General features: G+C 40.2%; 2 protein-coding genes across 2 annotated transcripts; one reads left to right on the top strand and one right to left on the bottom strand.

Moving 5' to 3' along the window:
- Positions 1-705: 705 nt before the first annotated feature.
- Positions 706-8,891, top strand: LOC121607606 (neuroepithelial cell-transforming gene 1 protein-like). The gene is made up of 12 exons (XM_041938511.1): positions 706-991; positions 2,686-2,752; positions 3,013-3,072; positions 3,693-3,800; positions 3,891-4,058; positions 4,154-4,216; positions 4,298-4,394; positions 4,503-4,579; positions 4,696-4,953; positions 5,099-5,269; positions 5,378-5,564; positions 7,767-8,891. The coding sequence occupies exons 1-12, from the start codon at positions 846-848 to the stop codon at positions 8,096-8,098; spliced, it is 1,734 nt and encodes a 577-aa protein (XP_041794445.1). The 5' UTR covers positions 706-845; the 3' UTR covers positions 8,099-8,891.
- Positions 8,892-12,155: 3,264 nt separating this feature from the next.
- Positions 12,156-16,538, bottom strand: asb13b (ankyrin repeat and SOCS box containing 13b). Its single transcript, XM_041938681.1, has 6 exons — positions 16,526-16,538; positions 15,879-16,141; positions 15,617-15,767; positions 14,636-14,770; positions 13,418-13,609; positions 12,156-13,321 (listed from the first exon to the last, which is right to left on the bottom strand). Exons 1-6 carry the CDS (start codon positions 16,536-16,538, stop codon positions 13,173-13,175), a joined length of 903 nt encoding a protein of 300 aa, XP_041794615.1. The 3' UTR covers positions 12,156-13,172.
- Positions 16,539-19,812: the final 3,274 nt, after the last annotated feature.

The raw sequence follows: 19,812 nt of genomic DNA, 5'->3' as shown, positions 1-19,812 counted from the left end.
ACATCCCAGTCTCTGCACACAAACAAGTATTCAAATGAGACATTTCACGTTTTATGTTCTCTGTAATGTCATATAAGTCTATTTGTTCTTACTTCAGCCCTCCACTTTAGCTCACACACACACTGACAGGCGTGGCAAAACTTACAAGGTGCGCTCCAAAAACACCTGTTTGGAACATTTCACAGGTAAACAGGTTGATTGGTAGCAGGTGATGGTATCATGATCGGGTATGAAAGAGGCATCCTTGAAAGGCTCAGTCGCTCACAAGGGAGGATGGAGCGAGGTTCAACACACTGTGAACACATGATAGATATTACTACGTGGCTTGGGAACACTTCTGCTGGTAAACACAGATTGTTGGCACATAATTGCAGTCTGTTTTATTTACGTTTTACCCAGCATCCAAACTTTTTTGGAATCGGGTTGTATTTCTGTTTTTCCACAATGAACTAATAGTTTGTGTTTTAAGCAATCTACCCATGTTTAATTCACTGATAACACAGACTGAACTTATAAATAATATATTTGCTTGTTTCCCGTCATTCCCGTTTCTGGTTTAAAAGAAAATGATTAGGCTACATTCAAGGACCTTTTACGGAAGTCTCCTTGGCCCCTCCTACCTTATAGTAACCTAGCAGCCGAGCACTGAGGCCTCTCCTGATTGGTCAGTTTCTAAGAATCCGCCATATTCAAACTTCCGCCGTGGTGTGTGTTCTGTTGTCATCGATCTTCTGCTTTCTTTGTACACATCGGGCTAGTTTTCGTACATCTGGACTCTGTCGTTTGTTCGCGTAGCCATAATTACGCCTCGGTATAATTGATTTCAAAACAAAGCCACCTGCAAAATGGAAGAAAATGAGGAAGTAAGAGGAAGAACGATGGAAGATAAAAGGCATAAACTGCGCAGGATGTCATCGAGGACGTCCACGACCAGTGTCATCAGCGCTGCAGAGCCCTCTCCGCAAACACTCCGGAGAAACAACTCCAAGAAGTAAGTATTGCATGTACAATAAATGGGATGTCGTTATATATAATTATTTATTTAGAAATCCTGTATAAATGCAACATGCGTTATACACACTTCGAGCTAACGCTATCTTGTTGGCCAACGGTGACAGGCAGGGCTGGTATTGTAACTGGCAAACGATGCTTTCAAGTGCACCTCGGAAGCCATAATATCGGATGTTTTGACCACGATTTGCAATGCATTAAACCGCGTTTGGTGTAAGTACATGTACTATAACAGTAACTAAATGTATTACATCAGAAATGTCTGCAGTTAGCTTTCTCTAATTGAGCAGAGAAAATCAGTAATCAGTGGGTTATTTTATTTATAAAAACATAGGAAACTAAGAGTGAAAATATGATTAATGAAAGCTAAAAGTAATGTTTTTTATTTTGTTATTTTTTATTAATATATTATTGCATTTTGAGTTATTGTTTAGTCTATAAGATTTTGATAAGGTTGAGAAATGGCCATCACAATTTCTGAAAAGCCGAAAAAAGATGTCCTCATATGTCTTTTATTGTTTGACTAACAGTCTAAAACCGAAAAATATTCTCTTTAAAATGATGTAAAACAGAAAACAACTGTGATATTTTATAAGCTGGAACAGGAACCAGCAAATGTTTGTTGTTTTTGCTTTTTATGTTACTTTTAAAATATCACTTTTCTGTTAATTGGCTGTATTTATTGACTAATCAACAGCGACAGATGCGATGGCACTGTAACTTATATGCACCAATATGTAATATCAGCATTCTTCAATAGGTTTTTAAAAGGTGCTATATAAACACAGTTTTACTTACTTACTTTTAAAATCTGCAGATTGAATTTCTATCAGCTCAGTATTGTTTATGCTAATATATTTTAACCTACTTTTTTCTTATCTTGGAATTATTGTTCTGTTTACATGTTGACATGATTTTTGCCCCCTTTTAAGTCACATCTCAATAACTTGGTTTTTTCACTCTCCTCTCATAATTCCGTTATTTCCAACATGACTTAGAGGCAGGATTACAAGAAGTAGGTTGTGTAGCAGTGCGTTCAGCTGACCTTGGACTTGACAGCACCCTCAGGGTGTCATTCACTAAGAAGACGACATTGTAACTCTCTGTAGCTGCTTTGTTTTGTCACCATAACTAACCTTTTTTGTGCAGCAGCAGAGAGCACTCCAGCTCCTTACATGGTTTTAAATATTAACGTCCCTCCGTCATCCTCCACAGCGTTGGACACATTTAAAACATAACAGTGACTGGAACAAAAATGGCCTACAAAAGGCATTCATCATATTAACAGAGATGAAATTCATTCCCTATGAAAACAATGATTCTCTGTCTCTATCTTCTGCTGGATGAATTTGTTTGACCATTGTCATAAGCTATCAACCTACAAATAACCACACTGTTGTTTTTGAAATTGAGATGAAGCTAAGTCATCACTGCATGCCTTGACTTGCTGTTAGTGCATCTCACCAGCCATGTGTGCAGGTATGATTAGATTCTTTCCCTCTTTGTCAATAGAAGACAAAGAAAGATCCTCCGCAGAGCAGTTGTTACCATCTAGACAGTTAAAAAAAACAAAGCAAAACATAAGCCAAGCTGTCACTCTGTAATAACAGAAATAATAGTTATAACTTGCGTTCATTGTGCTTGGCCATTGCTTATTTGTCTCATTTCCTGTAGACCTCCACTGCAGAGAGGAAGCTCCTTCACCTTTCTCACTCCTGGTACTCCGTGGGACTTCAGTCTAGTGAGTCAATGTTGAAAACATAATATCATAATGTTGAATTACAGTGATCACGTCCTTGCACTGTGATCAGTAAAAATAAAAACATGGCCGTCATGAGCCATCCGTGTGACTGTTTATTCATGCCTTGTATGTATATCATTAACACATTGTTATTGTTATGAGTATTTTGGGCTGTGAGCGCTACATTTATGCTGAAGGTGTTGCTGCTTTCTGATCTTACATGTGAAAGTAACCAGTGTGTAATCTTAATGTCGCTGCAGAAAAGGAAACGCAAAGAGAAGGAGGATGACACAGTCAGTCTTTCCAGCTTCGACCTCAAGGTGAGAGTCAGGGCAGCCTCCTGTCTGTCCATTGGATGCGAGTCTAGTGTAGCACCCTTGAACGTGTCCTCACAACAAACTTTAATCCTCCTGCATGACTCAGGTACTCGCCGTAGACAGCCATGAATGCTCTAGTGTGTTATGAGCTCAGGATAATCCCACTATCCCTTACACTGGCACAAGTGTCTGTCTGAGGAAATGATAATGGTGAAAGAAAATCCGAGCCACATTGTCCCTCAGCATGATCGGTCTCGGCTTTGTGAGAGTGGTTTAATACACTTTCTATGCAACATTTACCTTTACATTTTGACACAATCATATTAAACTTCAATAAAATTCAGCTATAATGAAAAGAGCTGAATACGACAATGGAGGTTTTAGAGTTGTTTCTTAGCTGAATAAATCACAGCAAACAAAACAATGCTTTATAATATATCAAATATTATATTGTAAGTAATAAAGGAAAAGGTAGATGTTACAGAAATGGGAAATTTGATCTCCTATTTGATCTCCTTTCTGCTGCAAAATAGCATTTCTTTTATCAGGTGTTGAACAAAATCACTACATTCTACACCTCAGTACAATCAAGTGGAACTGAAAACCTTTTCCTTGATTCCCAGGAACCAAGTAACAAGCGTGTGCGTCCGCTGGCCAAAGTTTCATCCCTTGTCAACTTGATATCTCCTTCAAAGAACGGAGCAGTGCGGCGCTTTGGCCAAACCATCCAGGTAAATGTCACAGTCCTGTACCATTCAAATTTACAGAGTAGAAATTGAAAGGAGTAGACTTTGTCTTTGACTTCATCCTTTTTTATCTAGTCAATGTCATTACGTGGTGATACCAAGTCACCAGGGATGTCCCTCAAAGCCAGCAGCAAGACGGCGGGTCCCACCCCGACTAAACGCAGAAACAGCACACTGTGGTCAGAGACACTGGACGTCCATCAGAAGAGCACATTCTCCACCAAAGAGATCAAGAGACAAGAGGTTCTGCAGCTTTTTCAAGTCTAGAGGAAAGTCATGTTAAAAGTACAGAGCAGAAAAAGTAACTCCTGACGTGGTTTCTCATGTTTCTCCTCCAGGCGATTTATGAGCTTTTCAGGGGAGAGCAGGATCTCATTGAAGATCTCCAACTTGCACGAAAGGTTGGAGAATTTTTATTTAAAGTTATCAAAACAAAAGAAAAACCTTGAGTTGTGCTCATGATACTGCTTTTTTACATTTAGGCATACCATGATCCCATGCTAAAACTCTCCATCATGACAGAGGAGGAACTAACTCACATATTTGGGGATCTGGATGCATACATCCCGTTACATGAGGGTAAGTTACCACCAACCATTCTTAGACTTGGCCTGCTTTAACTGATGTCTCCGCTTGATTAGAAGTGTTTCTGACCATGTGTGTGGGTTTTTTTTCCCGTATCTGCAGACTTATTGATGAAACTGACAGAGGGAACTGGCCCTGATGGAACAGTAGCTCAGATTGGACAGATAGTTATAGACTGGGTATGTCGGGTAGCACATTTAGCTGTATGTTGATGTTTGCCTTACACCAAATATCTTCAAATCTGATCAGTTTCAGCATGTAAAAAAATATGGTAACTGTTATTATATCTTCTCAGCTGCCTGGTCTGAACGCATACAGAGACTACTGCAGCAACCAGCTTGCAGCCAAAGCCCTGCTGGACCAGAAAAAGCAGGACAGGCGGGTGCAGGACTTCCTGCAGCGCTGCCTAGAGTCACCTTTCAGCAGGAAGCTAGACCTCTGGAGCTTCCTGGACATCCCACGTTCACGCCTGGTGAAATACCCTCTGCTGCTGCGAGAGATCCTCAGACACACTCCTTCTGATCACCCAGACGTAGCCAGTCTGGAGAGAGCTGTATGTTACCCACACTACATGCTATTGCAATCACAGACAGTTAGCTGCTGAATGTGATCAATAACACAGCTATTAATTCACTGGTTATTTAGTCTTGTGTGTTTGCCAAATAGCACAACGAATGAGTCTTTCTTTAATTATCTAGATCACTATAATCCAGGAGATTCTGTCTGATATCAACATGAGAAAAGGGGAATCTGAGTGCCAGTATTATATAGACAAACTGGAGTATCTGGATGATAAGCAGCGGGACCCTCTCATAGACAACTGTAAGACCCTACTTTGTCATGGAGAGCTGAGGAACAAGAGTGGCTCGGTGAGAATAACTCTTTATCATTACCATCCACATGCAATTAAAGTATCTACATGTTGTTGGTCTTGTATTCAAATAAGTTTAATTCTCTATTACTGTGTTACTTCACAGAGGCTGCATGTGTTCCTCTTCTCGGAGCTCTTGGTTCTGACCCGACCGGTGACCCGGAATGACAGGAGCTGCTTCCAGGTTTATCGACAGCCCATTCCAGTTCGGGACATGTCTCTAGAGGACCTGCAGGATGGAGAGATCCGCATGGGGGGGTCCTTCAGAGGAGCTTTCACCAATGGAGAGAAAGGTGGGTTGGGTTGAGTTGTATACCACATATACATTGAACGTTTGCAGGGGGTCAAGGGAGAAGCCAGGTGTAGCTACTGAACGTATCGGTATTTTGTTTTGCTATTTTTTAAAACAATGGCAGAGGGGTATCCTGTTTTTGGTTGCAAAAGGAGGAATGGGGAACCTTTGTGTGTTATTAATGGATCTGAATTTCGGTGAGCCAAACTGTAGCCTGCAGTAGCCTTTTTCCAGAGCACTGTTGTGCCATAAAACTTAAAGTGAAGTCCAATGCTGTTCCATCCATTTATCCTGGGGATAAATGAGCCAACGTGTTGGTCAATCGGTACGTTTATTTTTTTTGTTGTGTTGTTATCTGTTGACTGTGCCCATTAAATCTGCACTGTGCTAGTTCGTGTTAGCCAATGTTAGTCTGCCAACCTACACGATGATTCATGTCAAAAGCTTACAGGACATTTCATATGGGTTTTGGGTGTTGACAAAAAACTTACAACAAACGTTACTCGAAAAAGTTCGTCAGATAGTTGATTGCTGACAAGGTTTGTGCGTTTGAAGAGCAGAGTCGAAGTTGGAGGCAAGTGGTGGAGGGGTGGGTGGAGATAGAGGTGGGAACTACTTAGATCCACACATACTACATGATGGCAAAGATGTAGAGTTACATCTAAGCCAGTGTAGGGCATGAAGGTTTTTTTTTCCCCCCAAATGTGTCATTTGTCATTTAAGTGTTGATGAGGGTTTTTTTTTATGTTTAATCAATGTCTGTAGAGGAACTTTAAGTTTTTGTTAAGAGAAAAAAAGTCAACTCCAGAGGCACCAAACGTTCTTAATCATCCAAATCTACTCTTACTCAGGCGTGCTGAATGATGAATCCCACTTGATCATACATTGGAGGCATGTGGCTAGCATAGGTAACCCCCCAGAAAAAGCTTATGGGTAGGTGTTGTGCCATGTGCATATACCCAATGTGCCCAAGACTGTAGAGATGCCACCTATAAGGAAGTAAGAGGAACGTCAACAGTAGTGAAATCAACACACTGTTAAATAAAGTTAGAGTAAACATGCAGTTTTTTCAGAGTGTCAGTACTGGGGTTTCAGGAAAAAAAAACAGCAATAGCAAAACATTTGTGATGCAGTAAATGCTGTGTCAGCAGACGGAAGCAGTAAGTGAAATTAAAAGAAAATGGTTGGACATGAAAATGGAAGCAAAAAAAAAACCACATTGCCCTAGCCAAACGCTCCACGATGACAACTGGAGGAGGACAGGAGGAGGAGGTGGAGGAGGTGGCAGTCTCATAAGTAGACCTAAGAATTCAAGAAGTAATTGGAGAGATGGCACTGACAGATGTCACAGACACTCCACTTGACAGCGTTGCCTCTCCGGGCGCATCAGTTTCTGAAGCCCCTGACACAGTGACCCACTGCCAGTCACAACAGGGACTTTCTGTTCTCGGAGAGAGTGCTTTCGACCACTAAAAGTTTCTCTTACCGAAGAGAAGAGCAAAAATAAGAAAACTGGTGAATCCTAGAACTCAGTGGGTGCTAACAAAATAGCAAACCATGGATACAAACAAAAATAAGAGGAAGCTTATTTGTACAGTATATTGCTTCCTTCATTGTGTACTACATTTTGTGCTTATGGCCACTTGTTCAATTTAAGTGCAATATTCACACTGTTTTTGCCTTGTTTTAGTCTTCACCAACTTCTGAGAGAAATACCTGGCTATTAGCAGCTAAATGTTCAACTATATTTTTCCAACTAGTTTCTGACTTTGCCTGTCTGTCTTTTGGTGCGGGACAGGTTGGCTACTGCTACTGCGGCTGGGAAAAACACTTGAGAGTGAACCAAAACAAAAATCCCTTTACAGAGCTGAGGGAACCTGCAGACTCAGATGATAAATCTGTTGGTTCATCACTAGCGAGAGCCTGGAGACCCTATTCACATTATATATAGTCCTTTGATCCATGATCAAAGATGTTAATTAGAGCAGTTTTAAATTACATTTACTGGGCTGACAAGTGGTCATTAACAAGAAGGAGGAATCAGACTATATACTATACAGAAGTAACAGTATTTTGGGTGGAGTACGTGAGTCAGCGCGTTCTTGGCAGGATCAGAGATCACAATCCTGTTCACATGGGAAAAGAACCATTTGAAGGTGGTGCCATTACACTAGATTTGTTTTTTCTTTTTGTGTCCCTCTAGCTAAGAACGTTTTTCGTGTCAGCTCTCTGGATCCATCCCATGGCCAGTCCCACACTCTGCATGTCAACGACGTCTACCACAAGCAGCAGTGGCTCAACTGTCTCCGCACTGCGATGGCCCAACAGCAGGGGGCTCTACCAAGAGTTCAGCAGGGAGACGCTGTCAAAGCAAAGCGTCACTCCTCCACCATCTCAGCCACCATCTATAATGAGGAGACTGATGAGAACTGTCCACCTGCCTCTGGCCCTAAACTCAGGCCTCAGACACTCTCCAAAACCAGACTGGACCAGAAGTTACAAGGCTCCCTAAAGAGGAAGGAGACTGGAGTGTAGACATTTAACCTGAAATGCGGGTTCTCAGAGGGTTTTTCTCAGACAGACACATGAGCGCAACATGTGTCCCGTTTGACCACATTTCTGTCAGAGAATTTTCATACAACCGCTTTGTTTTTTGTGCTTTTGCTTTGACTTTGTAGCTGCACTGAAAAATTGTTTCCAATCATTTCCGTCCAAATGTGTATCAAATTTTAGTCTTTAAAAATTGTAATTTAGTCTATAAAAGTGACTTGTGACAGTGAGAAATGTATGTTTTAGAGGTTGACCCATTGTGGATTGTTAAGGCTGCTATAACAATAGCTTGGAGCAGGTATATGGAGCCTTCATGCAAAACATTGATGTATGCCATCGCATACTGATGGAGGCAGCCAAGTTCATCTGATACAGAGTTTTGTAAAATGTCCTATTGCTGCCAATTAATCGGTCGACCTTAAGTATGTTTACACCCGCTAAATGTGTGTGGAATTAGGGTTTTATGTGTCTGTTAAAACAACGTACCACTTGTAGCTCATGAAATGTAGCTTCATTGTTCATTCCAGTGTTGACACATTTAAACTCTCAGGTTTTTGCTAGAATCAAAATGTCATTGCATCTGTATTGTGGGCATCATATGTGCATTTGTAAGTCTTATCTGTGCAAAGATAAGGTATCAAGAACCTGAGAAATTGTGATGGCTGTCAGAGCAGGAAGCCATTGAGTGTGACGAGTCTAAAAATGTTTGCGATAAGATATAAGATAATGAGCAGAACGTGACACTGACCATGGAGATAAGGTGAAAAACATTTCTTGGGAAAAAAAATGAATCTAGATGTTTTCAGTGAAATGTTGTTAATAGAAAAACAAAAAAAATAAAACATTTAGTTTGTATGTTTCAGAAGAATCCTGAGTATGATTGACTGTGACATTGTGTTACAACACACCAACATCCTCTCGGTTGTACTTAGACCCCTCAGTCACTTCCTTTTTAATGTTGAAATTGAAGTATGTTGCAACGTTTGTCAGGCAAACAGAAACTGAGAAAAACCTAAGTTTGCTGCTTTCCCTTTAGTGTGGTGAAAATTCATCCTTATGTGATTTTTTTTCAGTTCAGAATGAAACAGTCATGGAGGCAGTACGCTATTAAAGAAGGTCTTGATATACTGTCTTTGAGCATTTAAAAACACATTGAAAAAAATTACTTGTAGGGTAAAATATTGTATTAGTTCTTTTTATCAAATGATGATGACTGCTTGGTGAGACCTATTCTCAGTCTGCAGTTGACACTTAGATTGGGGTCATTAAAATTAATTTTTTAACCTCTACACAGATTTCATATTAAAACTAAAGTTTTGGTAAATCGGTTAGGACATCTACTTTGTGCATGACAGAATACATTTTTCCAAGAATTGTTTACAGATTATCACTTATAATTCACTATATCACAATTCCAGAGAACTTAAAGTATTTCACCTTGTATGCAAACTCTACCAATCGGTGCCTCTGAAGCAAACAAGCATAACAGAGTCTCCCAATTTCCCAATGGACACATATTCACCACAGATTGGAGTGGCCATCACAAAGCTCTGACCTCAATCCAAAGTAAAAAGTGTGGGAAAAAGCTGAAAAAGCCTGAGTCAGTTACAGCGGTTTTGTGAGGAGAAAAAGAAAAATTACAGCAACTTCAGAAGTCAGAAGCTCGTTCAAAGTTTCCTGAAACATTTGATCAAGTTAAACAATGGAAAGACTGTTCCACCAAATACTAGGTGTAAGTAAACTTCTGACCCACTGGGAATGTAATTAAGAAATACCAGCTGAAACAAATTATTCTGATATTCTTAAAAGAAAGTAGTGATCCTAACTGACCTTAGACAGTGAATGTTAACAGTCAATGTCAGGACCTGTGATAAAGTGAGTTGAAATATATTTGGCTAAGGTGTATGTAAACTTCCGGCTTAAACTGTATGAGCTTGTTTTTGGCCTGACAGACTTTGAATACTCAATCAGGGGCTACAATGCAATTTGCCTTAACATTGCTTTTACATACCAGCAAAAGTAGATTTACATGTAGGCAAACTATAGCTAAAACGTGCTGTTATGCTTGTGTTTCTCTGATGTTTGTACTCTGTAAAACTGCCGACTATCAGCGTTTGAGTCTGAGTGGCACCCTTGCAGTCAAAATAAGACAAGGTGATGTACTTTATCATACTTTACTATTAACAGACTTGTTTATGCAGAAAGAAAATACAGCATTAATGTGTTTAAAATCAAACAGCTAAATGACTGTAGTTTTTATTAGGAAATAACAACACTTAAGTAATGAGAAATGAAAGTGCATTGAATTAATTCTGTCTTGCAGTGGGACTGACTTCAGTCATGACGACTTCCTACAGCATAAACAGCTCTTAGAGTTAAAGAAATGGGCTTCCAGTTTTACTCATTGAGTTCACCAGATTGTAATTTGGGTGCAGGTGTCCGGGACAAGATAATGGTCATAAAGTTCCAACCAGCATGTCCACAGCAACCCGTGCTGTTCAAAGTCCTGCCACAACCCCAACTTCATAGCAAATCACTTACCCATTTGACTAGAGGGACCTCTTACACTGTGTCAGCCATTAAACCTGCAGCATTTAAAGCTCATGGTGAGCTACCAACGCCAGCAGCTTCTCAACAACCTCACTGGAACCAGCATTCTCAAAATGTATTTATCGGTTGAAGCAAGACACTGTTGGTTGTGTAGTTTACAGCTGTCTGCTGGGTGTCCATGCAGTGTTTCTGGTAGGTTCAGTGGTGGGTAGAGCACCGAAAATTTAGACTCAAAAATGCAATTACTCCCATAAAAAAATGACTCAAGTGAAAGTGAAAATTACCACTTAATACAATTACAGCAAGCACTTCATCATGTAACTGTTGTGTTTTTTAGATTTTGGTATAAAAAGTGAGGGCAGATGTGGCCTGGGATTGTTGCTGTAGTGATTTACACTGATAAGACACTCAGGGCATTTGCTTTTCACCACAACTTCTCTCTGAGATCACTTATCTGGTTATCTGGTTATCTGTTGCTGTAATTAGCGATCACTATCAAACATTTTTCACCTGATACCTGTCAGGCTCTGGAGCAGCGGTTCACGTTCAGACATGTTTTTGTGCAAGTCAGACTGAATGGATGCATTTATTATCTGCTCCTGGGTGCGTCTCATTTTCATTTTAGCTTGTGGCTGCAGATTACTCTCATCTAATCCTCAGCAGTTAATGTTGCTCTCTAGCTGACCACCCTGATATCTCTGCCCTGGATGTCAGTGCTGTGACAACCTTTTATTTGGCTCTCAGCATCCAGTGTATGTCTGACTGCCTTTCAAATGGGATTTGTCTGTGAGGCCTGTTCAAAAGGTTGTTGTCCAGCCATTTACAGACTTCATATGGCATTTTTATCTGGTATTGGTGAGGTTTTTTTTCCACCCAGTCCTGTACAGAAAACCTACTGTTATTACTTACTATTAGTCCTCCCTATGGAGGTAATCACAAATACTATCCACTATATCCCTACTATTTGAAATGTTAGGGAACTGTAACTGACATTTACATTCCTTATGTAATTATTGCTTTTTAACCAAATGTTGACCTTATTTATTTTTTACACCAAGATTTGTTTGCATCCAATTGAGCACTGCTAGCTGGTCAAATATTGTTCCCAAACTACAAATAATGTACTGTTTTCTTACTTCAAATGTTTTTGGACATATTTTTCTTCATGTTTCAGGGCACATTCCATTCATTTCCATACATTAGGAAATTTAACTAGCTGTCTGTTGAAACTTGCTTGTGTTTTGTTATCCAGAACAGTGAAAGTCTGAAACAACTTTCAACAATGGTACATTATTATGAGTGGTAATGAAATGTTTGCAGACTGGTTTGAAAAGTCTAGACTGAATTACTTCATAACGCTAATGAGTTTCGACATGTACTGTCCTTTCATGCATTAATTTTCCGGTATAAACAAACAAAAAAACAAACAACCAAATCCAAATTTTCTTATTGTTCAGTAAAAATAGACAAGACAACACTGAAGAACTGCTTTAAAATAGTCCAGTAGTGGTCTATTTATTTACACATCTAATGGAGGTAGAACCATCTGTATTATTTACAAATTTACATTAAATATAAAGTAAACAGAATATATACAAGTACATACAGCAATATAATCCTGTAATCAAACTACTTCATGTTCCATCTTGGGGGCCAATAAGGTTTTCAAGCATCTATAATGAAATCACTTACTTGGTAATGAGGAGTAAGCCAAGTTCATGTTCAAGCTGCATTAAATAATACTTTTACTTATTAACCCTTATTCAAATGACTCCAAGTAATGCTAGTGTTGCTAAGGCCTCTGGGAGCTAATTGTTAAGGCCATACACACCCACACAGGTGTGCTCAGTTATTGTGGCTGATTTGACCTCTGCTCAGGTTGCAGGTTGGCTGAGCTATGTGGGAAGTTATGTGAGGTCAGCAAACTCCATGTAGTAACTAGAAGGGCACTCAGAGAGCACAGAACTTTACCAAGGTCAACAGTCCACCGTTTTATGATATGCAAATCTGCAAGCCCAAACTTAACTTTCAATATTATTGCTTGTTCTTATGATGCATAAAGTTTGAACATTTTTCCTTAATACCTCTGGTGGAGTTTATTATAGACAACTGGACCAGTTCTCTCATGAAACCACTGTCCCAGAATGCTCCATAACTCAGGGACAGTACCAACACAGTCCTGAAAGGTCAGATCTGCCATAACAACTGCTTTCTGTATGAAGTTTGAGCAGCTATGTGTGTCGGCTACCCCAGAGGATCACTGGTATCTGTGAATGTGATATGGAGTCATCGTATTTCTACAATTGGCTATGTTTTGTCACTATTCAACTTGACGATCATCTGCTGGATTTTAAGATGTATGACATATTCTGCCAGGGCCAAGTGTCCTATCTCGCAATGTTAACAAAAGTGAAAAATAATTTATGAGTGCGAACCAGCAAAGAACAAGTAGACATAACTGGTCTAGATTTAAACTTCTAAGCGCTGCATCTTAAAGTCTGTAGGTAATTTAAATTTCAATAACTGGAGGTGGAATGTATGAAAGAAAACTTATGATGCGATTGGGCAAACCCAGTTTGGAAACAACTTCACGTGCTCTTGTGCCGAGAGCCACTCTCACAGCCACTCTGCTGATCTGCTGTAGACTGAGGGGGGTATCTAATAAAGAGAAAACAACAGATCATATTTTACCTTTGCTCTTAGATGATCTATATACTGACAGGAACACATGAAACTTTAAACAACCAAACTTACTCTCATAGAACTCAAGGCAGAGATAAGAGGGAGATCCCAGACTGGTGTAGTGGATCGGTTTTTTGTTCAGGTTATCCCTGGCGTACACATTGCCCCCAAACTCCACAAGTAGCTCAATCAAGTCGATGTGTTTTGTTTTGGCTGCATGATGAAGGGCCGTCTCATGTAGCTTGGCAGCATTCACGTTTGCCCCTTTGGTAAAGACAGACAGAACTGTATGAGAGAGAAGTACTTTTCTTGTCTGTTGCATTTGTGTTTCTACATTAATTTTAAATGCCTTTATAAAGCTCTATATAAAGGAATATCATTAGCGGTAAGCATAAAAACAAACCAGTAGTTAAGTGATTGGATCACTGGTGTGGCAAGCAATGCTCGACCAATCAACCTAAACCTCTAGTGATGGAGCACTTCGCTCAGTGTGTATAACTGTGACGTGAAATTGCACAGGCACAACAAAGCATTTTGCTTTTCTGATCAAGTGACAGTTACAGTGAGCACAAAACTTCACCTTAGATTCCAAAAACCATTGGGACACTGTATAAAACATGAATAAAACAAAATCCAAAAACTTAATATTATATATTGAACATATCAGCAAAATTAATGGAATTTATATGCAAGTGCAGTACATACAACCCCAATTCCAAAAAACATTGGGACGCTGTGTAAAACATAAATAAGGCACAATGTGCTAATTTGCTAATCCTTGTTGGCATATATTCACTTGAGCACAAAGACAATAAAGCTAATGTTTTACATCATCAACTTCTTTCATTTTTGTAAATATCTGCTTATTCTGAATTTGATGCAGCAACTCGCTTCAAACAAGTTGGGACAGGAGGAACAAAAGACTGGGAAAGTTGTGGAATGCTCCAAAAACACCTGTTTGGAACATGCTTGCAACACGTGCTGCCATCCAGTCTTTTTCAGGAGTGTCCCTGCTAATTCCAGCAAGACAATGCCAAGCCACATTCTGCTCCTGTTACAGCATTGCGGCTTCGTAATAAGAGTGCAGGCACTAAACTGGCCTGCCTGCAGTCCAGACCTGTCTCACTGTAAAAATATGTGCCGCTTTATGACGCACAAAAATACAACAACGGAGACCCTGGACGTTAGCAAATTAAGTTGAATATCAAGCAGGAAAGGGAAAGAATTTCATCAAAGTTTATCAGTTGGAACTATAAATATCTTGTGTGCAGAAGACAAACATTAACTCACCTGCACTTAGGAGAACTTTGGCGCAGTCATAATGTTGCCTTGCACAGGCCACATGAAGCGGCGTCCCGTAGTGGCAGTCATGGGCCTCCATGAAAGCTCCTTGATCAATCATGAGCTGAACACAATCTGAATTGCCTATTATGAGAGAAGGGTAAAACCTGATTGCTCTACAGCAGAGTGACTTTGCAAGCATAGCTGGGAAATAAATCCCAGGACATAAAAGTAAATTTTCGAAATGGCAGTTAATAGAAGTACACCAGGTTCTAGCTTTTAGTATCTAGCACTGTGGACTGTGAAGGAAGCTGTAAAATGTTTGTAATTTCATCCTTCATTAAGCACAGAAGCTGTTGTTCAGCTTGAACAGATTTTGACTGGAGTTTCACTTTCAAGCTTTCTCCTTACTAGTCATTTCTCATTTTAAATCAATACTGAAATCATCCGAGAGTGTTTCAGCAGCTTAGCATGCATGGCCACAACAACTGTGTCCCATAGTCTAACTGGCAATTGTGTAGTTAGGCTTCTGTTTTATTGATACATCTTGACAGGCTTTTTTAAGTAAATCAAGAATTCAATATCTAGGCTCTTGTGCTACTGAATTCTGAATTCATAGTTCCGCTCTCTCTTCCTTTTTGTCTTCCAAAGCCTCTGGGAGAAATTTTTAAAATTTGCTACTAGAGGAAACCCTAATGTTGGCTGATATTTTCCAACTGGTTACAACATGAGTCAAATTACTGCAAAATGCGCTCTCAGCACTCTTTAAGAAGGTCACTGAGAAACTTAGTGTATTTAAGGCCTGCCTTGGTGACTCATTTATTCAGTTTTCAGAAAGGTAACTAGGTATCCCAGACATTCCTCCTGCATTAACACAAATGCTGTGCGGAATCAGGTCCAGCAATGCAAGACTTGTGAAACAAAGGCATTTTAATGGACAAGTACATGGCTCGCAATGCATTTCTGTATGACATGTGGAACAAGACGCACCTCCCATGCAAGCCTCATGAAGAGGTGAGAAGGTAAACAGCGGAGGATTCACTGTTGCTCCATACTCCAGCAGCAGCTTCACACATTCCAGGCTACCGGCTGCACAGGCATCACACAGTGGAGTGCTGCCATCGATGTTACGAGCATCCACCTGGAGGGCACAGAGCCATGGTTAAGTCACAAACACACCAGTCAATCAGGCACAGATAAAGAAAGCTATCAACTTGGCTTCTCTCGGTGTGCACTACTGACACCATCTCACCTGTGCACCAGCGTCCAGCAGTAGTCTGACGCATTGGGTCTGTCCCTGTATACAGGCCTCATGCAGAGGGGTGATGGAGTCAACTGCCACGATGTTAACTGCTGCACCTCCCTCGATCAGCTGCTGCAGCTGGAGGGCTCTGCCCTGTGCGGCAGCCTCATGCACCGCTGACCGATCCGTCCAGAATCCAAGGCCATGAGCTGTAAATATGTGAAGCCAAACCAGACTAGGCCATTGATGGTGTACGGGTGTCTTAGTGTTGACTTATGATTGACAGCACTCTCTCTTCATGGAGTGTAGAATCAGATCCACTGACTTGTACATTCTCATAGCAAATGTTTTATTATAGAAATAAGTATAAATTGTGTCTGGCATAAAAAGCATCAGACACTACTACACGTGTATTGAACATTTTATTTATGTTGAACTATGTTGGTTCAGTCTCATCACGTTTGACTGTTATTCTGTCTGGTACTCATTTACTAAAAAAGATAAGGAGAGAAGAAGATATCGGCTCTCGGACAGGGGCCGGACAAAAGAGCCGACTTGTTCACTTTTATATGTCACATTACAGCTAAGGCTTCGTTTTGGTGATGCAGTTGCACAACAGCGACGTTGGCGCCTGCTGGCCTCGCTAACGAGCTTACCTCTTGCTGTCATGCTGTCACAGTAACATTAGCCATGCTAGCTCACGCCAGGCTAGCTATCCGTCTGGCACAGCCTGACAGCTTGACACCGTGAAATGAAAAGCAAATGGAAGGTATTCATTGTAGCTACCAACCCCATCCGGTCATTCGCTTATCTTATCTCGGTTTTGTTGTCTGTTGTCTTGGGTTAAAGTTGGTCACCAGCTCTAAGCTACTTACCGATTTCCCCATACAAGGACGGTCTGGCCCGAGTGATCTCCATCACATGTTATCGTTTTCCTCTGCGTAAACAGCGTTTATTCAGCCAGATGTGTTATTCATTTTGAAGCAAACGAATAAAGCCTGAAAGGGCTGCATTTTTGCTGTAAAACACTTCGGGCAGCCGGGTGCTCAGTGAGCGCGGCTGACGTTCAGGTCAGATAAACATTGGCTTGGGATTCTGGGATATGTAGGCGACTGACTTACAGAGACCAGCGCTGTGGAAAAAGAGGGGATAAAGAACAGTACTGGGCTAACCTGCCACCTAAATCACAGCTAATCTCCACAGTGATGTGCACACAAAATGTAGAATAGATCGTTTCTGTGCTGTTACTGTTGCTATTGTGGAGACTGCTTGTCACCAGTGGTCAGGTGTAGAGGAAACTGCTGAAATGTTGCTACCGATGTTGAGGAGCACACCACATGTCCACATTTTTTTGGGGTTATTTTTGGCTGTGTCCTTCAGCACATTTTTGAATTTGAAGTGAAACAATGATTAGGAGTTTAAAGTGAAGATTTCCAGCTCTGGTATGAGGGTATTTATTATTTTGTAATCCAAGAATCTGCAGCCCAGTAATAAAAATGACCATTTTATTTAGGTTTATAGGAACCTGTCATATAACATATGGTGCTCTGAAATTAGCTGTGTGTCAAATGACTATAATTACTGCATGGTTCATTTGATGGATCTGAAAATACCCACAAATTTAAAGATAAGAGTTGGCACTTGAAGACCATAGTTTGTTATTTGATTTCAGATTCTGCTCTGGAGCAGAGAGACAAAATATTAAATCATGCCAGTGTCCAAATATGTGTGGACCTAACTATAGGTGTCTACTCTCACTTCCTCAACATTGGCTTTCAGTGTATATTTGTGTTAGTTTAGTTTCATCTTTCTTTAGCGCTCTCAGTTCCCTCCAGCAGCGACAGGCTCGATTCGGCTCAGGACCTGGTCTCCTGGGGCCCTATGGCACGGCCTTCTTCTGGCCGTGGAATGTTGTCACCAAAAAAACTCGAGTAACTGTATCAGTACTTGTGGCGTGGAGTTTTTGTGTGTTTGCTATCATTGTGTGGATAAGCAGGTGACTCTGTGATTCTTGTGTGTGTGTCTGAAGATTTTTTGAGGAGTGACCATCCAGTAAAGCTCATTGATCGCTCATGGGCAGGTGTCCAGATCTGCTTTGGCTATTTTTACCACTATTTTTACCACTTAGATGTCTTTCTTGGTCTGCTTTCTACCATCTTTATTTCCCTGTGGGAGGTCAAGTCAGTTTCTTTGAAGACTGCCCATTCAAGGAAAAACGTATTGACGCTCTCCCTGGATATATTGTTTAATAAAATGTTTTGCTGAATGTCATTGGTTGTCTTATTTATTTCGCATTATTGACCAACTTGTTTCTTGGTTTGAATTGAGCAAATGCTGGTATTCATTGATATTCATTTGTGCATGTTCATGTGAATGTCTGAACCATAGGATTTGAGTAATTATAACCACAGAAGCATAAAAAATATGAATGCATACAAACTGTAAATCAGTGATGGAAGAAGTACTCAGATAATATATCACAATGTAGAAATACTCTGTAACAAGTGAGATGTTGACTGAAAAATACTGCAAATATAGTCTCTGCAGCTGTCTGTCCTGCTTGAAGCCTTTCAAGCAGGTTGAAGGCAACTTTATTTTTATACACTTATCTTGTCTTATCTTATCTGAAGGCACAGATTTCTTCGAAACTACTGAGAATTGCCACGTGACCATGTGGCAACTCTTTTCTACAGCTCTAACAAAGACCAATAAAGGTTTAAGATATTCAATTTAAAAACAATTAATTTAAAAAAGGGACTTTAACAAATACTAAAAAACAAACAATACAGTTGTATTGGCATTGTTATTTAACACTGCAAAAGAGTTTTATTAATATAATTTATTTACTTGCATACTTACTCACCTGCACATCTCTTGGGGGTTCCCATGTGTTCCAGTGCAGCGCTAGTTAGCTAGCTAGCAAGTACAATCATTCACTTTTTGGCTTTTCTGCTAGCTAACGGCTTTACCCCTTAAAAGAAAGCTTCTAAGTAAATCAACATGATACAAAACTACCATGACGTTTCCAAGTGTGCAGGTAAGAATCTGCTTAATGTGTGTTTTGTGTTTTTAGAGGCTAAAACGGGCATAAAAAAAGCCTTCTCGTGCTTTGTGGACAACAGTTATTTTGATTTTCAGACATTTAGCCAGCTGCTAAGGGAAGCCCATGGCTGCTGATTATTAGGACAAGGTTTGAGTAGTCACAATCTTAATAAAGCTATGAAGTTTGCTTCATTTGAATTTTCCTAATGATGACTGTAAACAAGCCCTAGCCTTGTTATAAAGTAAAAAGCCTTATTCAACTACTGTCATGATCCATATTATGGCAAGAACTGCTGAACTAAGTGAAGAGAAACAACAGTCCATTACTTTAAAACATGAAGGTCAGTCAATCTTGAAAAGTGACACATTATTGTGCTAAAAAAGTAATGTTTTTAATCTTAAATATCTTCATTTGTGAGCTTTTCCAAGCAAATTTCCTGATTGCTTCCAGGAACTTTTTAAAGGTCATTAACCTCGCACAAGTTCAGTGAGGACTTCTGATTCTGTTGACTCTGACAACTGACAGAAGCAGAATAATCAACCCAAATTCTAACAGAAAAACTTCACCTAGAATAGCAGAAATCAAACCTGGACCTAAAGTTTGGTGCTGCTTCAAAGTGAGAGCTGGCAAACTCTCAGCAGCCCTTTCTGAATAGCTGGATTTCAGCGCTAACACACTAAATGTGTTAGCTCTGATCCCAACTTCCCCTACAGCCTGCGCGGTCACACTACACTCTTATGTGTTGTACATTCGCATCATGACCTTACAAAAACAGCTTGTATCGCGAATTGGAGGGTACATATACGGGTTTTGCGGTGCCAGTTCGCCTGCATCTAGCAATCATTAATTAATGTGTTACTGGAAGCAGGAAAACACACACAGGAGCAGTGAACCGCAGGC

Source organism: Chelmon rostratus, chromosome 6, assembly GCF_017976325.1.
Source record: "Chelmon rostratus isolate fCheRos1 chromosome 6, fCheRos1.pri, whole genome shotgun sequence".
Taxonomy (NCBI): domain Eukaryota; kingdom Metazoa; phylum Chordata; class Actinopteri; order Chaetodontiformes; family Chaetodontidae; genus Chelmon; species Chelmon rostratus.
Note: the sequence above shows the minus strand (reverse complement) of the source record. Positions and strands in the feature narration are given on the sequence as shown.